The 21,105-nt window shown below is 40.7% G+C and overlaps 1 protein-coding gene across 5 annotated transcripts in view; it reads right to left on the bottom strand.

Annotated features, from left to right (window-relative positions):
* Positions 1–2,683: 2,683 nt before the first annotated feature.
* The window catches only part of PDGFD (platelet derived growth factor D), a 169,438-nt gene continuing 151,016 nt past the window's right edge, over positions 2,684–21,105 (bottom strand). For all 5 annotated transcript variants that reach the window (XM_080377091.1, XM_080377087.1, XM_080377089.1 and 2 more), the window contains one exon: positions 2,684–9,705. In XM_080377091.1, coding sequence (XP_080233217.1) covers positions 9,571–9,705 — 135 coding nt within the window. In that variant the 3' untranslated portion in view covers positions 2,684–9,570. The remainder of the gene's footprint in view (positions 9,706–21,105) is intronic.

A 21,105-nucleotide genomic window follows, 5' to 3' on the forward strand; every position in this document is an offset into this window, starting at 1 on the left:
GGCTTTGCTAGTATCTTGAGACAGTAAGACTTCGGGGTTCTCCTAACAGATGTCTGAGATCAACAGCAATGCCTAATTCAAAGACCTTGGCAGAGGTATGTGTAACATTTCCTCTTGCCTTATGCACTGAATTTCTCCATCAAAGGCACATTTCTTTGATGTCTTGTAGATTTAAATACCCCAAAGACAAAGTGTGGCTATTAGCAATCTTTCAAGACTTGTGCAGGAGAAGCAAAACTGCAGAATTCATAAAAAAGAAATTCAGCTGAAGAGTTTCAGTGAACTATAACTAACAACCTTCATTAACCACTCAATGCTAGTGCACTGAGCAGGCTTCTCAGAATTTCCTGTGTGAGCAATGGAAGCCTGGAGGAGGAAGACTGGAGAAAAATGAGAGGGTCTTTGCCTAGTACTTACATTAAAAGCCTTCAGTGATTTTCAAAGAAAGACAGAAAATTTAGCTGTAATGTAAGGATAATATTTCTCCTTGCCTGCTGATGAATTTTGTCTTGATGGCGTAGGGTTTAAACTTTTTTCCTTTGCTTTTTATCTTGGAGTTAAGTAAAAGTTTATATACATGTATATGAAAAAATATATATGTATAATTTTATTTTTATATATGCACACACAACTGTATTTATACACACACATATATCAGCAAGATGCATTTGATCAGAGGATTGTTCCATTTTGGATTAAATGGAGGAGGAGCAACTGCTTGGTACTAAATGCAGGTAAAGAAATTAGCCAGAAAACTTAAAGACTAGAAAAAAATCCCACAACTTCGATGTGATATATTATACACCATTGTATGGGAAATTTCTCAGTTATTCAGTACTGTAACAGGTGCTCTGCACTGAGGAATGTTCATAAGGTCCTTGGCAGTTTTCAAGGACTACCCAGATAATTTGGTTTTCCTGGAGTGTTTGGTCTCCATGAGTTTTCTCCAAGCAAAAGGCCTTATCATGGCCTTTTTAAATTCCTAGCATTTTATAGACAACTTTTTGCCTTTTATGCTGCACCCACATAATCATATAGCTTACACAGGTTTTACAGAGAGCAAATAACAAAGTTGTGTGTCAAGTCCTCGCTTTGATAAGCTAATAAAATGCTTTGGTCAAACCAGTTGCAGAATGTCTACTTGTATGTCACTGAGGGCCAGTGTCACTGGATATCAGACACTGTAATTTAGAGTGTCATAATGCAGTGGAAAAACCAGGAGGTGTCAATGAGTGTTACAATTCACTTAGCAGATGCCTCACAAACATAATAGGTGGGTTACCAATTTGCCAACTTTTAGCCACTGTTGATTATTCAGTAGGGTCCCACATAAATATACAACATTGTATTTTGGAGTCTGACAACAAATTGTTGTCTTTAAACACATGCCAGGAACAAGAGAATTCCCTCAGCACATATACAAATAATTATAAACATTTTATTCTTTTTTTAAATGCAAACATTTGCATGTCCATCTGCGCTCTGCTTTATGCAAGGAGTACTCTTTGGTCTCTGTTTTTCAGTAAGCACTGTTATGGAGGGCAAAGAACAGCAGTTAAGTATTTGATGAACGTTGCACAGCTTGTTAAAATGCTTGTCAGACAAAAGAACTTACAAACTCAGATAAAAAGCACTTGATGCTGGCCAGAGCTCAGTGCAATCAGCTAGTGATACTAAAATGCAAGGACTACTTTTCATTTGCTTCTTGAATTACCTTTATGTAAAAGGACTTTTTAAGGGATATTTCCATTTTGATGATTAAAATTTCTGACCTAGCCTGCATTGTTCAATGCTGAAGATTTCAGGTATGCAGTAGCTGCATTTCTCAGTAAAACTAATTTGCTTACCTTTCTTGTGAGGATCTTAATTTGGACCCAAGTGTCTTCATTTTAATTGAAAAAAACAATTAGTCTTCTTCATGGAAGCCTACATGGGTTATCTTCATATAATAATCAGTTGTGTAATTGGTGTTCAGATACAATTTAACTGGGAAAATTGCAGCATTTTGCCTATGAGGGGTTATTTGAATACTGAACCTGCAGCTTCCTATAAAGCAATCGATTCCTTGAGGGCACACAAATCCTTGCCTGACCTTTTGGAATAAATTAGCAATGGAATCCAAGGGTTGGTATTTTGATATAAAGGTTGCAATGAATGCCATCTGTCAGGTATCAGAACAGTTTAATGAAGGCCTCTTTTACATCAGGTGCTCTCTGAGTTCAGGAGGATGCTCTGGGGGCTGTACTGCAGCCCAGTCTGTATATGCCAGTAAAACTGGACAATTTTCCTTCCTGTGACTTAATGAGAAAATCTATCTGGAAGCTGCAAAATACTGCAGTCTCCAATCTTTTCACCATGTATGAAAGATTTCCCTCTGATGGCTTGCCGAATGGTATTAGAAGCAGCTGCATCTGGTGGCCTGATGGAGGTGCAGCTGCGGCAGCTCCATGTGCCCACATCCAGCCAGCAGCAGGGCCAAGCATGTGTTCCATAGACAGACACTCATGTGCAGGTGGGACACACACGCATGTGCAGGTGGGTCTCAGAGGACCCCCAGATCCCACAGTCTCTCAGGCAGTTAGTCTGGAGCCTCTGGTTCCTCCAGTCTCTCCAGTCTCTGGCACCATGGACACACGGGTCTCCAGGCCCTGGTCCCACCCAGGGGCTGTCACTGAGACCCCCCCTCACATCGCCCTGCACACAGGACAGAGCCCCTCACCCGGGAAAATGGCTACAAATGGGGTTTAGTGAGAGGCCAGGACAGACTGCGCTGGTCACACCCAGGGCATGGCCAGGCAGGTGCACTGACCAGCCCCCGCTTGCACATCACCGACCCTTTTTGCCCCTTTCTCCTGTTGTGTTCCATCTCTCCCCTCCCCAAAACACCTTCATCCTCCCTTTCCACATCCTCCCTGGAACATCCCATGATAAGTCCTGTGCAATCTTGAAACACCCTTCCCCTGCCCTCCCACAGTGGTCCCCACGCTGCTGGCAGTGACCACCTGTCAGTCTGTGGGGTGATGGGGACCCTCCCCTGCTGGCTCATGATGGGTGTCCTCTGGCCCATGGGCTGAGGCTCCCCTGGGCAGCCCAGGGTTGAGTGGGCTGGGGGCTCCATTGGTCTGATGAGGTGACTGGGGGTCCCTCCTGTGCCGGTGTTCCCCTCTGCTCCTTCTTGTTGGAGCACGATTTTAGTCATGTAAACCAACAATTTGTGTGTGTGTTATCAATTAACAAGACATTTATTATGCTTTGGGGGGGGGAAATCCTCTTGTAGGGACATTAGGTCCTTCTCCCCACACCACCTAAGATACATGGCTCTGTATGGTCCTTTAAGTATCATACCTCTGATACTGTTGGGTAAGTGTGGGGCTAGGAGCTCAAAATCCTGCCTGCCTTGGCAGGCAGAAGGGCATGGTCACCAAGGACTGGAGAGTCTTCCTTAAGCCACAGCACTCAGTGGATGTCTAAGACTTTGTAAGGCTTTTGTCTGTCTCTTTTTTCCACACAGATTGTCAAAACAAACTAATGCCTCCCCCTTGGTCTACACAATCTAGTAATACGATGGAGTCTCAGAACTTGGAGAAATTAAAAATCTGGAAATTAAAAAACTGGACCTGGCTGAGCAACCTGCTGTAGGTGACCCTGATTTGAGTAGAGGGCTGGACAAGTCCATCTCCAGAGGTCCCTTCTCACCTCAGCCAGTCTGTGACTCTTCAATGCATGATAGTTTGTAGCTGTTTGTTTGGGTTTTTTTTGGGGGGTGGGGCGGGAATCCTCTTTCTTTGTATGCTAGGTGTAAGTGGAAATACCGTATTACCAAATCAAAAGGATTTGTTTATTCTTTGCTTGGTAACAGGCTATGGTTATGGCAGTGGGTAGAAAGATCTGAAAGAATTTTATTGATACGAAATGTGGTTGTCTGAACCACCTTCACTTTGGAGAGGGTAAACAGATTTCAGAGCGTGCTTATCTCAGTGCACCTGCTGCTTGAGATGATACTCTCCAAACTCAAACACAGAACAAAAAGGGTAAGATGTCTGCTCTTATTACTTATCTAATAAAATGCAATTAATAAACGTTAAGGGTTTTTTCTTATGTCATCACCCTTTATATCAAAATATTTGAAAGGTATGCAGTTCTTTTTATCCTGTTCTCTTCATACTAGTTCTGAAAACTGATATTCTTCCAACTGAAGCAAAATCCTTTGTCAGCTTGAAATTGGAGCATCTAATACAGTAACTGTTATTACATAACTAGTTCCATTTTTATTAAGGCATGTCTGTGCTACAGCAACTTTCTTTTCTAAAACAATTCAGTTTTGAAATATCATTTTCTCTACCGATAAAAGAATTTCAGTCCAAATCTTAAGTCAAATCAGTTTTAGAAGATAGTCTAAAACCTAGAATACTTCCTTCCTACTATTCATGGCAGAATATTTGCTAGTTTGGAAATCCCATTTCTTGAAGAAATCTTTGAAAAGAAATGAAAAATTGAATTTGCACTTTAAACACAAGGCAGTTTTTCAAGGCCTATCAATGAATGACCAAATAAATTATGAATGTTATGTATTTCAGCATATTTGACCAAGACTACCAATAAACAAAGTTAAAGTTCCTTGAATGAGGAACCAGAATGCTAATTGCTGCATTTTCATTAGCTGCTGCATTGGAGTCCCTAGGAGAATAAGTAAAAATTGGACATCTGTTGAATTTGCATTACAGCAGTGTGACTGGGCAATGCACTCCAGAGAAGACAAAGGGAAATTTAAAATGAATTTGCAAGGAAGTATTTTTAGAGTTGTTGCAGATCTTAAAATCAGCTAGAAAAAGGTTCTGCGATCTTCAAAAATGGGAAGAAGAATGTTTAAAAATACATTATTTATAGAAAAAGGTGAGTTCCTGAACGACCTCAGGAGTCATATACTTTTTCAGCTGAAGAGACACAGAGCTACTTTTCATGTTACAGATTTAAAAAAGCTTTCAGTCATGTTAGCACAAAGACAAACTGATAATGTTAGCTAGCCAGCTGTTATATAGGTAGATAGCAGTGCCAGATGGGAGGGGCTTTATGCTATCCTTGAACACTTAACAATTGCTAAGCTGCTCTCTACAGTGTATTCAATGCATTTCCGAAAGGCAAAAGATGTCTCCTCCAGCCATTAAATATGTCCTTGCTCACTGTAAAGAAGAGAACTGCTTCCTTTGTTAGGAGGTGTCTCTTCTGCCTCTATATTTTTTTAGGGAAAAAAAAAAAAGAAAAAGAAAAAAGAAATACAAATTCTTTCTCTGAGTAACAAGGACCAAACACAAAGGGACAAATATGCTCATTTGAACAGCCGACTGTTAGGTCGGTGGCATTACCGTACAGAACAAGGTGCTCATGCATGAGGACAGGCTGCAAAGCTGGGTCCCCGGACTGCACACTATATATTTTTCCCTTATCAGACAGGGATGTCTAGTGAGTGAAGAATTAATTTGGCACAAATTTCATGTCCTTATTCAGTCCAAGATCCAGTGAAGGCCTAAGGCAGCTTTAGCTTAACACAAAAACCTTAAATTGAAAGTTAGTTATCACAGCTATGAAACTTATGTTCCAGATGGAACACAGTAAAATTTGCTTCTGCCAAAGCTGGGGGAAATGCCTGAACTCACAAAGGTAGATTAAATTTCCCCATCCTGAGAGGTGCTTTAGGTTCCTCCAGCTGCCCTGTGCACAGTAATAGGATGCTTAACTCTGCCCTGGTTCAGGTGAGATGCAGAGCTTCAGCAGGAGCTTGCCTTACCAGTAAGGAGCAGCTTCAGTGAGGACGTCTCTGCTGGAGTCAAGCCAAGACCGTGGGGGCTGAGACCAGCCCAAAGTCTGGGGGAGTGCCCTAATCTGGCTACCAGAAATGCTGGGCTGCTGCCACACTGCTGCTACTTCACAAGGAAGCCGTCAGCTCTTCCAGCTCGGGGGTTCAAACCGAATATCCCAAAACTGCACTTTGGTACTTCCCTGATGCTCGTGGGAACGACTGCTGAAACTCACAAGGACACCTAGCATGGATGGTGTCGGGCTATGAAAGTGTCTTCCAGCAAATCACAGGTTTTAGTTCATCTGAATTCTGAATAATCACTCAGAGTATCTTCTTTCAAAAGCAGTATTTATTTTTTCATCAAGATAAGACACATTACATACTGCATAAAGTAAACAATACTGCTAGGAAAGCTGCATTTAACTGAAATAACAACAACAAATATATATATATATATATATATATATAGATTGCACTTGAGAAAGTAGGCTCTATCCCAGAAGAATACAGTAAATAAAAAGTTAGCGAGTGGTTTGAAATTAGGAATCTTTCTGAATTTCCTTTGAAAATATATTTATTTTGAGGGGTTCCAATTCCACCAATAACAATGAACCAGATTAGTTCTTTTAACAGCTTTGCTTTTTAAGTTAAAATAGTACGTAAACAACATAACAATTATTACATAGACAAAAGAAAAAATAAAGGTATGGGAAAACATCTCTGCAATTTCTGCTAATAAATGAAAAGTTTTGCTTGTATTTGTTTTCACCAAGGTCATTGTGGGTTGGGGCTCAGGGTTTTGGGAGTTCTTGGTTCACATGTACATTATCATCCCCACACCGCAAATAAAGCCCATCCTTGACTATCCTGCACTGGTCAGCAGCATGCTGTCTGTATGGCAGACAGCAGCATGAAGCTGTGAATGGTTCCATTCATTACTAGGTGTCCCAGGAGTAATACTTTAAATTTTCTGATAAGTTTAGCCTATATTTACAAAAGTAAACCCAACATTAAGCAAGAGGATAATCCCTATTATACCAATGTCTTTTTACTTTACAGCTGATTTTTTCTGCTGGACCCTGACATCCACTGCTGCCTGTATCTAATTCAGTTAGCTAAAGCATTAACAGTTCAGTCTTTAAAATGAGTATTCGTACCACCTACCTTTATGTATCTCGCTTAGATGTCCAAATTAATTTCTGATCTTTCTACACAGTCAGAAGAAAGAAAAGCTCCCACACTGGGTGATTTCAACCTGGGGGCTAAGGTACACTTTGGAAGAGCCTCTTTCTCTCAATTGCCTGCAGCAATAACTCAGGCTCCCTGAAAAGGCTGGATCCCCCAAATTAGGAGGCGTAAATACCCCTCCCAACACATGGCTGTTGGGATGGAGAGTAGGCAAGCAGGCAGAGGTGCGTGGGAGACGACAGGTGCTGTGGGTGCCTGGTGCATATTTTCACTTTAGGGGTGGGAATTAAAAGGACCACTCGAAGCACAAAGCCGTATGAAACTGGTGTTTCCTACAACCAATGCTAACTATGAGGCCAAAGGGCTTAGGCATAATTCAGATATAATTCAGTTAGGAGCGCACATTCAAGTGCACTGTCTCAAAACTAATCAGTACTGCCAAGGTTTCACATGCAAATTTCTTCCAAAATTAGCTAAAAATTATAGAAGGGCTGGGTCAATCTTGTTATTAAGACAGAGAAAGAATGAAATCTTCTTTAAACAGTCCTGAACTACAAAATGAAACCGGCAATCATTGGTTCCAGTGCTGTTCTTTTAATGTGAATTGCTTTGAAAAATGATGAATCACTTCCCAGGTCAGCATTCAGGAGCTTTTTTAAACAGACATCTGGGAGCCAGAGAGGAAAAATTAATATAAATAATAAAACCCCCACACTTCTTGAATCTTAAAGGTTATAATACAGGAAAGAAAGTAACACAACATTTCTAAAGGAAGTTTCAATAAAGTTTTGCTAAAATTACAAAGGAGCACTTATAAAATACTTGAGCTGATAAAAAGGGTAAGTCAGAACATTAGGGCACTTTTGTAACAAAATCATAGATTGCTAAAGCATACTGGCTTGAAGTTTCTCAATTTTATATTGTAGCACATGCCTGTTTCCACTAATTGTAACACTACTGTCAAACTACTTCACTCTTCCAGAGCCAGAAACACAAGAGGCAACATAAACAAGATGATGAAGCCTATGCCTGCTATTAAATATAAAACCTCAGCCATTAAATGTGCTGCCCCATTCCCTCTGTTGCATTCATGATCAAAAATCCAATACTTTGCCAGATTTAAATCTGCCTGTATTTTACGCTTTTGGAGCAGCATTTAAAAACCTTTAAAGCTAGTTTGGAGGGTTTTTTTTTTCCCTTTTCCAGATAGAGCACTTTCATAATATTTTAAAAGGCATATGAAGCTATGCTGTAGCTTTTAAAGTGCTTATTTTATTATGAGGTGGTGTTTAATAATATTCTTCTGGAAGTTAATAAATGATGCACATTTTCCATGACAAACAGACATTGCTTAATGAGTTAATATGCCTCAGCAAAATGCAATGAAAAAGAAATTCACTGTCAACAGTTTAACCATCGCAATACACAGAGCTGAAATGAGACAACTAACCTCAGATAACTAAGATTAATGCATACATGACAAAGTTATAATAATCCATATTTAAAACAAACAAACAAACAAACCCCAAACCAAACAACGATAATTAAATCTCAAGCACAGTTTTGTTTCCCAGTAACACAACTGCAAAACAAATCAATATTTTCAACAAACAAGTGCCCTATCTCCATTGCCTGTGTGTGGAAACATGGAATTCCTCGAACTGCAGCCAGAAGGATACAGGGGAGGGTTGTCTCTCCCTTTTAGTGTAGAGGGGGCTCCTCCCAGGCAATTGTGGGCAGCTCTGGGTAAGGGGCCAAGTATCCAGTCCAGGTAGGTAGAGACCAGAATCAGCTCCAGCCCACAGGAATTTACGAGGGGACCTGGCAGGAGCCCCTCTTGCAGAAACGCCTGGGTGATGGCTCCTGTGGAGTCACCATGGCAAAAGTACCAGCCTCAGCACTCCACTACTGCCAGCAGTGTTCCGGCTTAGGCAAAGCATCTATTAATTTCAGCACATGATTTGTTCCAGTACAAACAGTGAGATTTGGATTTACTGATGTCTTGTTTCATGTTGTGATGGATTTTCCTCATCATATCTCACTCTGTTGGGCCAGAATGCTGGAAAGTTCCCTCTCAAAGCGGGGCAAACCATTTTACACTCATATGAGCTCAAATTCTCTCTTCATTTATACCCACAAACCCTTACTGACCGTCAGGAGAGCTAAGCAGGTAGAAATGGCAGCAGAATTTGAGAGTTGAGACTGGTGAGTAAGAAACAGAAACACAACACTATTTCACTGCCAGCTACCCCAACTGGTGTTTAATTTCAGTGGCATTGTGTGTCTAAGGACTGTAAGTGAGCTTTGAAAATCGCAGCCCTCAGAATCTAGCTACAGATAACCATAATCCTATATTCTTGGATGCTGATATATAAATCTATAATATACTTGTTTAGCTGCCATGGCACTAATCAGCATAGCTATGTTGAAACACAGCAATCATTTTTGCTAATTGCAAAGGCAGGCTAGTAGCAAAGTTCAAATGATTAGCGAGTAAAAGTCCTCAGAGCAATCCTGCTTAAAAGTAGAAGTCCAGTAAGCTGCAATTAGTGTGTCTTGTTTTTTTCATTTTTAAATCTATTTTTTTATCGGGGTGGTCTTGAGCTGCAGATACAATCACAACGCTCATGGTGATCCAGCTGTATATCTACTAAAGCCATGTTGTTCCTGGTTCTGCCTTTTCTTCTGGGATGCCCAGCCTCAGGGACAAATTTCAGCACCTGGGAGGATCAAGAGAAACGTTTCTGATTAGAAAACACTGTTTGAGTTTTGAGGATGAGAGTGTTGGGGCCCTGAAGGCACAAACCAGCTCTTAATGGCCCTGACCAGCATTAATTTGGACACATTTTTGGTTTACTTCCAGCTTTTTCTTACCACTCTGTGACATCCTGCTGTACTGTTTATCCTGGAGCTTTGACAGATTGGATTATTTCCTACATCAGGTATCTTTATATCGTGCAGTTCCCTAACCATGTCCAGAGTTGCTCCTTCGCATATGAATTATCAAGCATGTTTCCTTTGGCTCGTCTTTGCAGTCTCATACATATCTGAATTGCTCTGCGCCTTCTCTCATCTGTATAATATTTCTGCTCTAAAGAACAAGGAACATTTTTTTATGCAATTTGAAATTTCTGAAGCACATATCATTAGCATTGGTCCAAAAATGAAATGCCTGTGGGAAGCTGAAGGAGATGAATGAAGCTTGTGCAAAATATGTGCCAGATTGCATCGAATTGCTCTGTAATCTGACTTTCGTTGGCTTATCTTAAAAATCTCTGCCTCAATTTAAATAATTTCTTAAGAATTTGCTGTGAATAATGTGAAACAACCAACCAACCAACCAAAATACTTCCTAGGGAAGTACACATCATGTAAGAGCATTCTAAAAAAAATTTACCTAGGCAAGATAGCCCTGATAACTTAAAAAAGAGGGTTGTAGGTTATAAAGAAGATGGAAAAGAGACAACAAACACAAGCTGCAACTAAATAAATCCTGTATGGTTATATAGAAGAGAATACTGAGAGTGTTTAAATGCTGGAGCAGGTTGCCCAGACAGGTTTCAAAAGCCTTGAAGACAGGACAAAGCTCTAAGCAACCTCATCTAACTTCAAAATTCCTCCTGCTTTGAATGGGAAATTGGGCTAGATGACCCCCAGAGCTGCCTTCCAACCCGTATTCTTATATGAATCTCATTCCCTGAAAATGGTCTTGTGGATATGTGGAAAACAGCTATAATGTTGCATCGTATCTAAGCTGCGATAGTGTAAATATGTAAATCATGTACTGGAAAAAGCTGAGGAGACTGGTGGTTTGCAGGGGCATGCTTTGCCAGCCCAGTGGTGTAGACTGAGTTGCTGTGTAAGAGCTCATAACCCCGCTCCACATAGTGGTGCAGGTTAAGGGGAGGAACTCCTCTTTTCTTTCATTAATTTGCTGTTGATGGGCCTGCAGTAGTTTAACAAAAGAGATATTACTTTCCAGCTTCTGCCCTGAAGCTCAAATACTAGTTTGGATTAGGTTCAACAAATGAGTTAAGACTAAGAATACTTTAATTCTTCTACAGCATTTTTCTTCCCAAATCTCACAGCACATTGCACAGGAAGATATGCCTCACTGTCAGACTTGTATAGATGGAGAATCTGAAACTGATTTGCTCAAGGCTTTGCAGCATATTAGTAGAAAAAATGCCAGTGGCTTTATATGGTCCTTTCCCTTTTGAAATCACTTATTGACTGATGGGGAGCAGGACACGGAGAAAGCAAGGCTGCAGCTCCACAGCTGGTGGCAGACAGGTGGGGTGGCTCTGCTCTGTGTGGTCTCAAGCACTTGAGTCCAGAAAACAGGTACTGCCAAGGTACTAGAGCTAACATATCCCACCTCTTGGCCAGTTGTTGGGACTCACTCTAGCTTGCCAAGTAACTGCTAATCAGCTAGATTTGTCTTGCTTGTTCAAAAGATGGAGAGAAATCTGTCCTGTCTAAGACCAGCCAAAACCACTCAAGTGGGATGTAAACATCTTTAGCCTCTCAGCCACAGAAACACCCACACTTCTGCCCTGAATAGCAGGCTCCTTAACTAAAAGATCATACTGTTGTTCAATTAATAATCCTCTTTTTTTTTTTTTTTTTTTACAAAGTACTTCCTGTACTTCCATGTTGTAACACCATACAAGAATTGAGATGGTCTCAGGAAGGAGAGGGAATAAGGGGCTGCATACCAGATCAACAAAATATTAGCAATTTTAACAGAATTAGAAAGTCCCCAAAAGTAAGTGTGAATGACTCACCAAAGGTTAACCATGGATGCTGTACAAGGCAGGTGGGGAAGGGCAGGCAGCTGAGCAGCCTTCAGGATGAGACCATTTATTCTCTCCCATTAATGCCTGGACATTATGAAGGCCATGGGATGTAACAAAAGTGATAAACACTGAACACAGTCTATTATTTTGTCCTCCCTTTTGTGTTAAAATTTGTTTAACCTATGTAATACTGAGAGGAAGGACTGTGCCTAAGAAAGGTACAGACATGCTGCTTTAATGTGTTGGGAAGATATAATTACTTTTCCCTGTCAGAAATGCAGAGACATGCAATTTATTTTTTTTTTTAAAGCAAGAAAATGATAATGGATTTCAATTGATTTCAAACATTGACCGCCTCAATATTGATGAACCCTAGGACAATTCATTGTACTACACTGTCATCCAAAACACAGAGGAACTGAACCCAGTCAGGTTGCTGCAGTTATTATAGAGCTGAAAATAGACCACATCTTCAAAGAAAACATACTTTTAAAATCAAGTACAGCTGCTGACACTTGAAGCCATAACAAAATTCTTTATTTAATGAAGCCTTTCATCAAAATATGAAAAATTCAGATGATTGGCACTTTGCAAGATCATGGGTAGGTACCTTTGCTTTCTTCATTAGAAAGCAAATGAAGGTATGCAATGGGATGACAGCAAAGATGTGGGCTGGATTTAAGCTGGTAGACCTCCCAAGAGCTTGGGGATTTTCCGTGTGTTTTACACTAAGAAACATGAGCACAGTATATGGCTTTGCTGATAAGACTAGAAAAATGAATTGGCAGACACTTCCCCAGACAGGACAGGAAAGAAAGCAGTGTTGGAACACAGCTGAAATTATAGAATCATAGAATCGGTTGGAAAAGACCTTTAAGATCACCGAGTCTAACTCTTAACCCAGCACTGAAAAGCCCACCAATAAACCCTGTCTCTACACACCACATCTACACATCTTTTAAATACCTCCAGGGACGGTGATTCCACCACCTCCCTGGGCAGCCTGTTCCAGTGCTGGACAACCCTTTTGGTGAAGAAATTTTTCCTAATATCCAGTCTAAACCCCTGGTGCAACTTGAGTCCATTTCCTCTTGTCCTATTGCTTGTTATCTGAGAAAAGGGCCTGACCCCCACCTGCCTACAACCTCTTTTCAGGTAGTTGTAGAGAGCGATAAGGTCTCCCCTCAGCCTCCTCCTCTCCAGGCTGAACACCCCCAGCTCCCCCAGCTGCTCCTCACAGGACTTGTGCCCCAGCCCCTTCCCCAGCCCCGCTGCCCTTCCCTGGACACGCTCCAGCCCCTCGACGTCCCTCCTGCAGCGAGGGGCCCGACACTGACCCCAGGGTTCGAGGTGCGGCCTCACCAGTGCCCAGTACAGGGGCGGTCACTGCCCTGGCCCTGCTGGCCACACTGTTTCTGACACCAGCCAGGACGCTGCTGGCCCCTTGGCCACCTGGGCACACGGGGGGCTCATGCCCAGCCGGCTGTCAGCCAGCACCCCCAGGCCCTTTCCCACCGGGCAGTTCCCAGCCCCCTGCCCCAGCCTGTAGCGCTGCCTGGGGCTGGTGTGACCCACGGGCAGGGCCTGGCACTGAGCCTGGTTGAACCTCACACCGCTGGCCTCGGCCCATCATCCATCCAGCCTGTCCAGATCCCTCTGCAGGGCTGCTTTAATAGCCGATCACAGAACTGATATTTAAAGCTTTCTATATTCATCTAATATTTTTAGTTTCAGCTAAATACAAGGGAATTGAAAAGAATGATGAAGTAAGGCCATTTCTGGTGATCAAGTAGTTGAAAGAAAACCCTTTACTCTCAGAATAGCTGCTCTTTATTCATTTACATGATCTGGTCCTTAAAGGTGAGAAAGTACTGAACTAACGAAAAGAGTTCGAAAAATTATGTTCAGGACACTTTACTGCTTTTTTTTTGATGGGATCAGTAGCTGTAAGAAAATATGGATGAGTCAGGTCTGAAATACGCAATAGATTTGTTTTGTGTGGGCAAAAAAGAATAACCTTGCCATTTCAAATTAAAGAACCAATGTCTGTCATCACTAATAAAAATGTGGGCCTTATCTGTTCAGATCATTGGCTCACAAAGAGTATATAACTACAGCCATATCTCCTTCATCAAACATTGAGTGAATTATGGTCATAGAAATATTAAAGCAATTAAAAAAAATCAAGACAGAGGGGCTTGGTTTCTGAGCTGGAATTGGTGTTTATAGGTAACACAAAAAGGGGTATCAGGACTTTGCAGCATTTCTTGTGCAGACAGCTCCATAGGAGCACACCAATACACTAGATGGCATTTTACTTTGTAGATATGCCTGGGCATCTGAGAGGTTTCAAGCTGAGGTGACTGTGGCCACTGCATAGTTTTCCTTGGGGGCAGAGGTGAAAGAAACATAAAGAAAATGCTTACACGCATTTCCCTGCCAGGAATCTTGCTCATTGACCGTGCACTGAATTTGGATGACTGTTTCTAAAGGACTCTTTAAATGAGAGAGCAAAGCCACCACAAAAACTGGTATCTGGAAGCTGAAGCCAGAAAAATTCAAACTGGAATTAGGGCACATTTGTTTTAAGCCAGGCTGACTCATGGGCTGGACAGCCTTTCAAGGAACTGTGGAGTTTCCAGCCTGTTTGAGGACATCAGAAAATGGCTGCCTTTCCAGAAGCTATGTGGTACAAGTTTGGGTTTGCTTTGGAAGCAGCTGGGTGCTCTCCAGTGGCCTATGGCACACAGGTCAGAGCTAACAGCCCAATGGCCCCTCTAATCCCAGCAGATCTGTAAGAGCACTTCATGATCAGGGGCTGAGGAAAGCAGAGTGGTGATGACTGCTGGGGAAAGGACCCAGCTGGAGATAACGTGTCCACCCTGACCCATACTTGGCATTTCTACAGTAGACGCAGCAACAAAGAGGTGACTCCAGAGAACGATTCACCTCAAACACCCACCTCTGGTGGGACTAACTCTGATAAATAGGTAAGGAGCCCAAAGGATGGACTCACAGCTTTAGATGTGTAGAGCAAGTGAACCACTCCCTCCAGCATTTGCTGATGGTCCTAGCCATGTATCATTTACCTTTGAAGCCAGGCAACATTTAGTCATGTCAGTTCATGATGGCTGATTCCTGTTTTAATATCAAGCAGAGCAGTAGGAAATGCACTCAACACTTCTTAATAGTAATAGTAATAATAGTAATAGTATTAGTAATAGTAATAGTAGTAGTAATAATAATAATAATAATAATCTTAAAAGGCATATCTAGTTGCTCATGGCTATTTTTTACTTATTATATTTTACTTTATTTATTAGGAAGAACAGTAATGTTATTTGTTAAATTCTTGACCAACAGTTTAAACACCAATAGAAGTCTGAAGCCTCACTCAAAAACTGGCTCTTTTTTGTTCTGATTAGCTTAAGAAGACCACAGATAATGACATGACTGTGGCTTATCAAGTATCTGGTTAGCTTCATATTCCAGTGGCAGAGGATGGAGAGCAACTCTGGATGCTATTTTATATAGTGAAATTTGTACTTTGCAGAATTTATTTTAAAATCCTGCTATGCAGCATTATCTAATCTCCTTCTGCTCATCTAAAAATACCATCATTCTAGCATGCAAACCAAATTATATTTGTCTGAGATTCATGAAAGAGGAAGCATAAAAAGTGCAAAACATTCAACACAGATCCAAGCTGTGATACAGATGAAAAATCTTACTCTGCAATTTTTGAAAGTTATTTAATCCAAAGGTCACACACAGTTTAGCTGGGCCCTGAGTATAAGAAACCAAGCATTATGGGAATTTGGTACGTAATTTAGCACAAGGACCTTTATTCTAGTAGGAACATAGCCTAAAATAACAACACAGATCCAAAGCTCTATTCTTTCTTACCAAAGATAATTATAGGATATCAGGAACAAGTAAAAGGAGTTCATTTGCTGATCAGTGGTAGCATTTAAACTAAGGGATTATTAAATGTAGATGGGATTATTGATTCTATTTTTTTTTTCATTTGTATGAATAAGAAACACCTAGTTTTAACACAGCAAACATGGGAAAAAATTTAACTGGCTTAAACTCAGGTATCTGAAACAGTTGCTAAAGCTATGATGTTTTTGACATATGTGACATCAACAAGACCCTCACTTGGTGATCTTGTCATGCATTATTGGCTCCAGCTATTGCTTTTTCACTGACCAGATACAAGTGTTCCCCTTCCCAAATTGCTCCTCTGCTCAGACGTGTATCACAGGATGTCTCACTTTCTTAACTTCCAGATGTCATTCCAAGAACTTTCATTTTCATCTAGTAAAAAATTAACCTTTTTCTCTCACTGCAGTTCTGTGCCCTCTCTGCACATCCTGTGACTAGCAGTCATTTCTGACTCATTCTGTTTCCTTGTATTTGTATCCCAAATAAATCCCATTGCTGCTTCTTGTATAATATTTCTATGCATTAACTCTTTTGTCAGGTTAATTCTGTGCCTTTATTACCGTAACAACCTTTTACCTCCTTTATGCATGTACTATCAACTCCAGGACAATCAACAGTCAGACCATATTCCTTGCACACTGGTCTGATGATGATAGCTCTTTTTAATCCCTTAGCAAATTTCCTTTGTTATATCAGCAGCATTTGTACAATTTTTGTCCAGTTGTCTTATGTTTCCCTGTGTAAAGACATGGTGACAATTATCTACTCTTTCAAGTGCCTCCTTAAGTTTTGCTTCTAATTTCTCTGAAAAAATAAGCAAGAAAAAATAATAAAAAAGCCCTCACAACAACAAACTGTATTAGTTACATTTCTCAACTCCATTTCAACACCTCTGTTTTGTAAAGTCCCATGTCACCTCTTTATTTTCTCCCCTGTTCTTTTCTCCCTAATAATATTCCCTACTGTCTTGTTTTCCCTTTACAATGTTGGGTCCAGTTAAAGCTGTTTCTGTGCCCCAGTAATTTGTGCGAAGACTTAGTATTGTGTAGGTGGTTTGAGGTGCCTGCTACCTCTCTCAGGGCAGCAAGAGATTATGAAGTAGCCACATTAACACTAATCTAAACCTTGTTTTTGAAAATTAATTGCATGTATGTCCTGTGAAGGCACCAGACAATCTCCAGTCTATATGAAACTTGAATGGAGGTATAATGCTTCAAAAAGGGGGTGGGAGTTGGCGAAAAGAATCATCATATACACAGTGAAAAATGCATGACTTTACAGGAGAGACAAGTAAGTGGGTAAAAGATATAATCAGCTTTCATCACTTGGCTTTTTTTCTTTATATGCCTTTTAGCTGTGTTGCTCAGCACTGTGTAGAGGTTTATACACTCTGACAAATTCTGGTTGCTACCTTAAGAGCATTTATTCCTCACGGAAACTCATTTCACATCTCATCAGTTACAGCAATGAGACGGGGAAACCGATTTCTTGTTTCTCTGAGGCATGTGCATGCTGGGCAGATCACACAGCCACAGCCCAAGCTGAACTGGGTCCTGGCCTGAGATCCCCCACAGCTCCTCTGGGCTGGGTGATCTCCAGGTTTAAAGCCCCCACTCCTTAAAGTGCAGCTCCAGACATTTCCAAAGAAATGCACCGCAATGGAAAACATGCTTGCATTTCAGCTGCCCTATAGCAAGTCAGCAGCAGATGTGAGCATTTGATTAAGGTGTGCTGCACCCATTTCCACATATTGCTTTTTCTTTCCCTTGCACAGAGCCTTGCGACATAACTCAGTATCACTTATGGTAGACTGTGCCTGAGAGATGTTTTGAGACACTGCCAGCTCTTAGACTAGTTTGCAGGGTTTGTGACACTATGTGTGGTAAGTCATGAGTATTTGTCCATGAGCTCTGGTTTCCAGCAAACCCAGAAGCCATGGAAAACCACAGAGCATCACAAGACTCCTGCAAAAAAAAAAAAAACAAACCCACAAAACAACCCACCCATAAAACTATCTGTTTACTCAAGTCATGAACCCGTTTACTTCTGGAAACTGCTGAGTATTTTGGTAAAGTTATGGCAGATTTCCAGGTTATAAAAAAGACCCGAGATCTCATTATTAGCATTTCCCACAAATGCTAATAAAGAAAAATATACCCCTTACTGTGGCATTCTTATTTTCTCATTTTCCCTGCTGTTATATTACTTCTTAAAATCGGACATGATAGGAAAGAGCTGTACAGTGTGTCCAGGGAACTGGAGCAGCACTCATAGCTTGGGGAAATTAAAGGCTACACGTGATATCTATTAGCCCTGCGATACTCGGAGGGAGCACTCAGTGATGAGTACAGTGTGAGGCTTTGAATAGGAACTAAAGGGGAACTAAAAAATGTTAAGAGCATAAGGAGACGATAACCTTGAAGCTTCTCTGGACTAGAAGACTCTCTCTCAACAAACACTGGGCATTAGTGTCCCCACAGCTGCCGTCACAGAGCTACTCCGGCACTGCAAGGCACTGACTACAAAGCCAAAAGGGAGCCTGTCGCTCCTGGAAAATTTGCCCACCTTTCTCACCCAGAAATACTGGGTAGCTCAGAAATGCCAGACAACTTTTAAGTGATTTCAAATCGCATTTTTACTGTTGAAAACAACCATATTTATGTGCAGGATAAATCGTTCTGGCGGGTCTGGGAGCTCAGCAGATGAACCTCCATGACAGCGGTCAGCAAAATCAGCCCAGCAAGAGAAGCGGTCTGGGGTCTGCAGGATTCAGTTTCAGCTGCTACAAATACCTTCTTTGCTCCACTACCTTATACTTCCATCTGGTGCCTTCTGCAAGTAAATCAAAGTAACTGAGACTTGTGTTTGAATCTGGCCTAAATTCTTCTGCAGCAGAAGGCAGAGTTTTTTAACTATACTGACAGCACTGCAGATTTCATAAAGTGTGAAGCCCTCTCCTTAGTTATGCAAATAAAGCTTTTTTGTTTAAGGTTAGTGGGTTTCAAATTGGCTTCAAAAAAAGTAAACCAGCTCCACGGTTGTAAAACTGTCATGTTGAGAGGTGTGTCCTCAGTGCCTTTACTGCCAGGCATTTAAATAATATTAGAGATAAGTGTCGAAGGGGAATAAAGAATAAAACTGATTAGCTGTGCGTGGCTAATAATAATAATAAAGTGGAAAATATTTTGGAGTAAAATTAATGGACATATCTTTATTATGTCATACATAAATTTATCTGCATGACTTCCACTCATGTTAATGGGAGCCACTTGGTTAAATTTCTGCTCAGTGAGCTGCTAATTCGTCCCTAAGGGATTAAGTTTAAATTTAGACTTACAAAAGCCATTTAATGTTAAAGCTGAAACACTGTCTTGAATTCATATGGTTTTCAGAGAACAAAGGAGTAGTGAAATAAATTAGCAGTGATGTATTAGTGTGAATATTGAATTTCCTAAATTTCGTGATTAAATTGGGGCAGTCATAAGTCGTGACATCCTGGTTCTGGCTATTACCTGCTTAGTGTAGTATTCTGGTGTCCCAGCACCAGATGCTCCCAAACATCTCATAAAAGTAAGTGCTTGATAACACGTTTATATTCAGCAATTTTTTTTCTAGCTACTGTCAGTATTTGGCCTAAGCTCTGAAGCAGATGTGACCCAGAATTCTTAGGTTTATATGTTACTTCGTGGTCTCCCAGAATCCCTCTGAATTATGCACCACTCATATTTAAGGGTTTAAATTCTATACAGATTTGCTGTGCAAAAAAAAATAAAATTCCTTTTTGTAATTTTAAATTAGTTCACTTTCAATCTCTCTCTTCTTTTCTTAAAGAAAAGGTTATTTAGGAAGACCAAATTTTTCTGTAGGTACTATTCACTATTTTCTATCTTTCACTGTGTCCTCTCTTATTCCCAGTTTTTTTTCCTAAATGAAATTATCCAAAACTTTTGAGCAACTTTCCTTAGAAATGTTTTTTGTATCTTCTCCTGTATCACTCTTGATGTATGTTTTCTGCTTCAATATATATTTTCTACCCCTGCCTGTATCCTTCTAAGCACCAACAGTCAAAACCCAGTATAAGTACCCCGCCAATTTATTCAGGCCATAATATTTGCTGTTATTACCTGTTCACCTCTATTCCTGCAGAAGACTGTCACTTACTTTTTTCCTATCACCACTGCATTAAACAACTGTTTTCCTGTAGCTCTTCACAGTGATTCAATATGCAACCTTTAGTCCAACTTCCACCACTCATTTCTCCCTCCTCTCCTCACACACCCAGTGCTATATGAATAAATAGTTGAGACTACTCATCCCAATTGACTGCTGCTTTTCTAAAATGCATTTGTAAGTAGTTACGTAGGCCTCCCGAAATCCCTTACAGCCCTCTCTGCTGTTAAAGTATGTTATCTCCTGTGCTAGCTGTCATTTTTGCGACTTCTCTGTTCACCTCCCTTCAGATTGATCATACATGAAATAACACTTAATCCGTGTGCTGGGGGCACCCACAGATAGCTACTTCCTATGCAGAAAATTGCTCATCTCTTCCACCTCTTTGCTTTTTATCTCTTAACCAGCTTCTAATCCATGTCTGATCTTGTCTGGTTGACTGTTTGCTCTCTGAAGGAGGTGTCAGGTCTTTTAGCATTCTTGTACGATGCTGTGGTGCTGTATAAGTATTTATTCATACATGAGGCATTCTGAGTTCATTTTATCAGCTCATAGTCATCTAGGTGTTTTATACCTATTAATTTTTTTCCAATTAACTTTTCTACCACTGAGATAAGGCTTTCCGCTCTGTAATTACCAGGGTCATCCCCTGCATCTTGTTTAAAATTAGATAAAATATTAACTATTATCTAGTCCTAGCTGATGTGGAGTATGCTGTACTCGGTGAGAAAAAATCTCTTACCTTGGATAAGAGTAACCACACTGCTCACAGCCAGGCAAAGGTCTGACCTTCAACGGCCTTCTGCTATTGCAGCCCTAGACAAGTTAATGCCTTTATGGCATGAGTCCACATCACATCCACATTTAAAGTCCATAAAGTTAATTTTCACTTGAGACTTAAGCCAAGTGGTAAACCAGGCTCTTATAAGAGATATGTGTCAGGTACTAAGTCAACACGGCACACAGCTACCTACTTTCAGACAACTGAAAGCAAGTAATGCCAAGTAACCTTCCTAGATATGTTCACTTTAGTGAACGATTTCCATGTGTGGTTCTGAAAATACTGATTTGGAGGAAAGAATATAAAATGCTCTTTCCTTGGTTTTTTCCTTCTTTAAATGTGTTCTGAATGGATTAAAAATAAATATAATGGATTTTGTTCTTATGCAAAAATTTTGCCTTCCTAAACAAGTGCCGAGTGGG

Source organism: Falco punctatus (genome assembly GCF_963210335.1).
Source record: "Falco punctatus genome assembly, chromosome: 2".
NCBI classification, from domain to species: Eukaryota; Metazoa; Chordata; class Aves; order Falconiformes; family Falconidae; genus Falco; species Falco punctatus.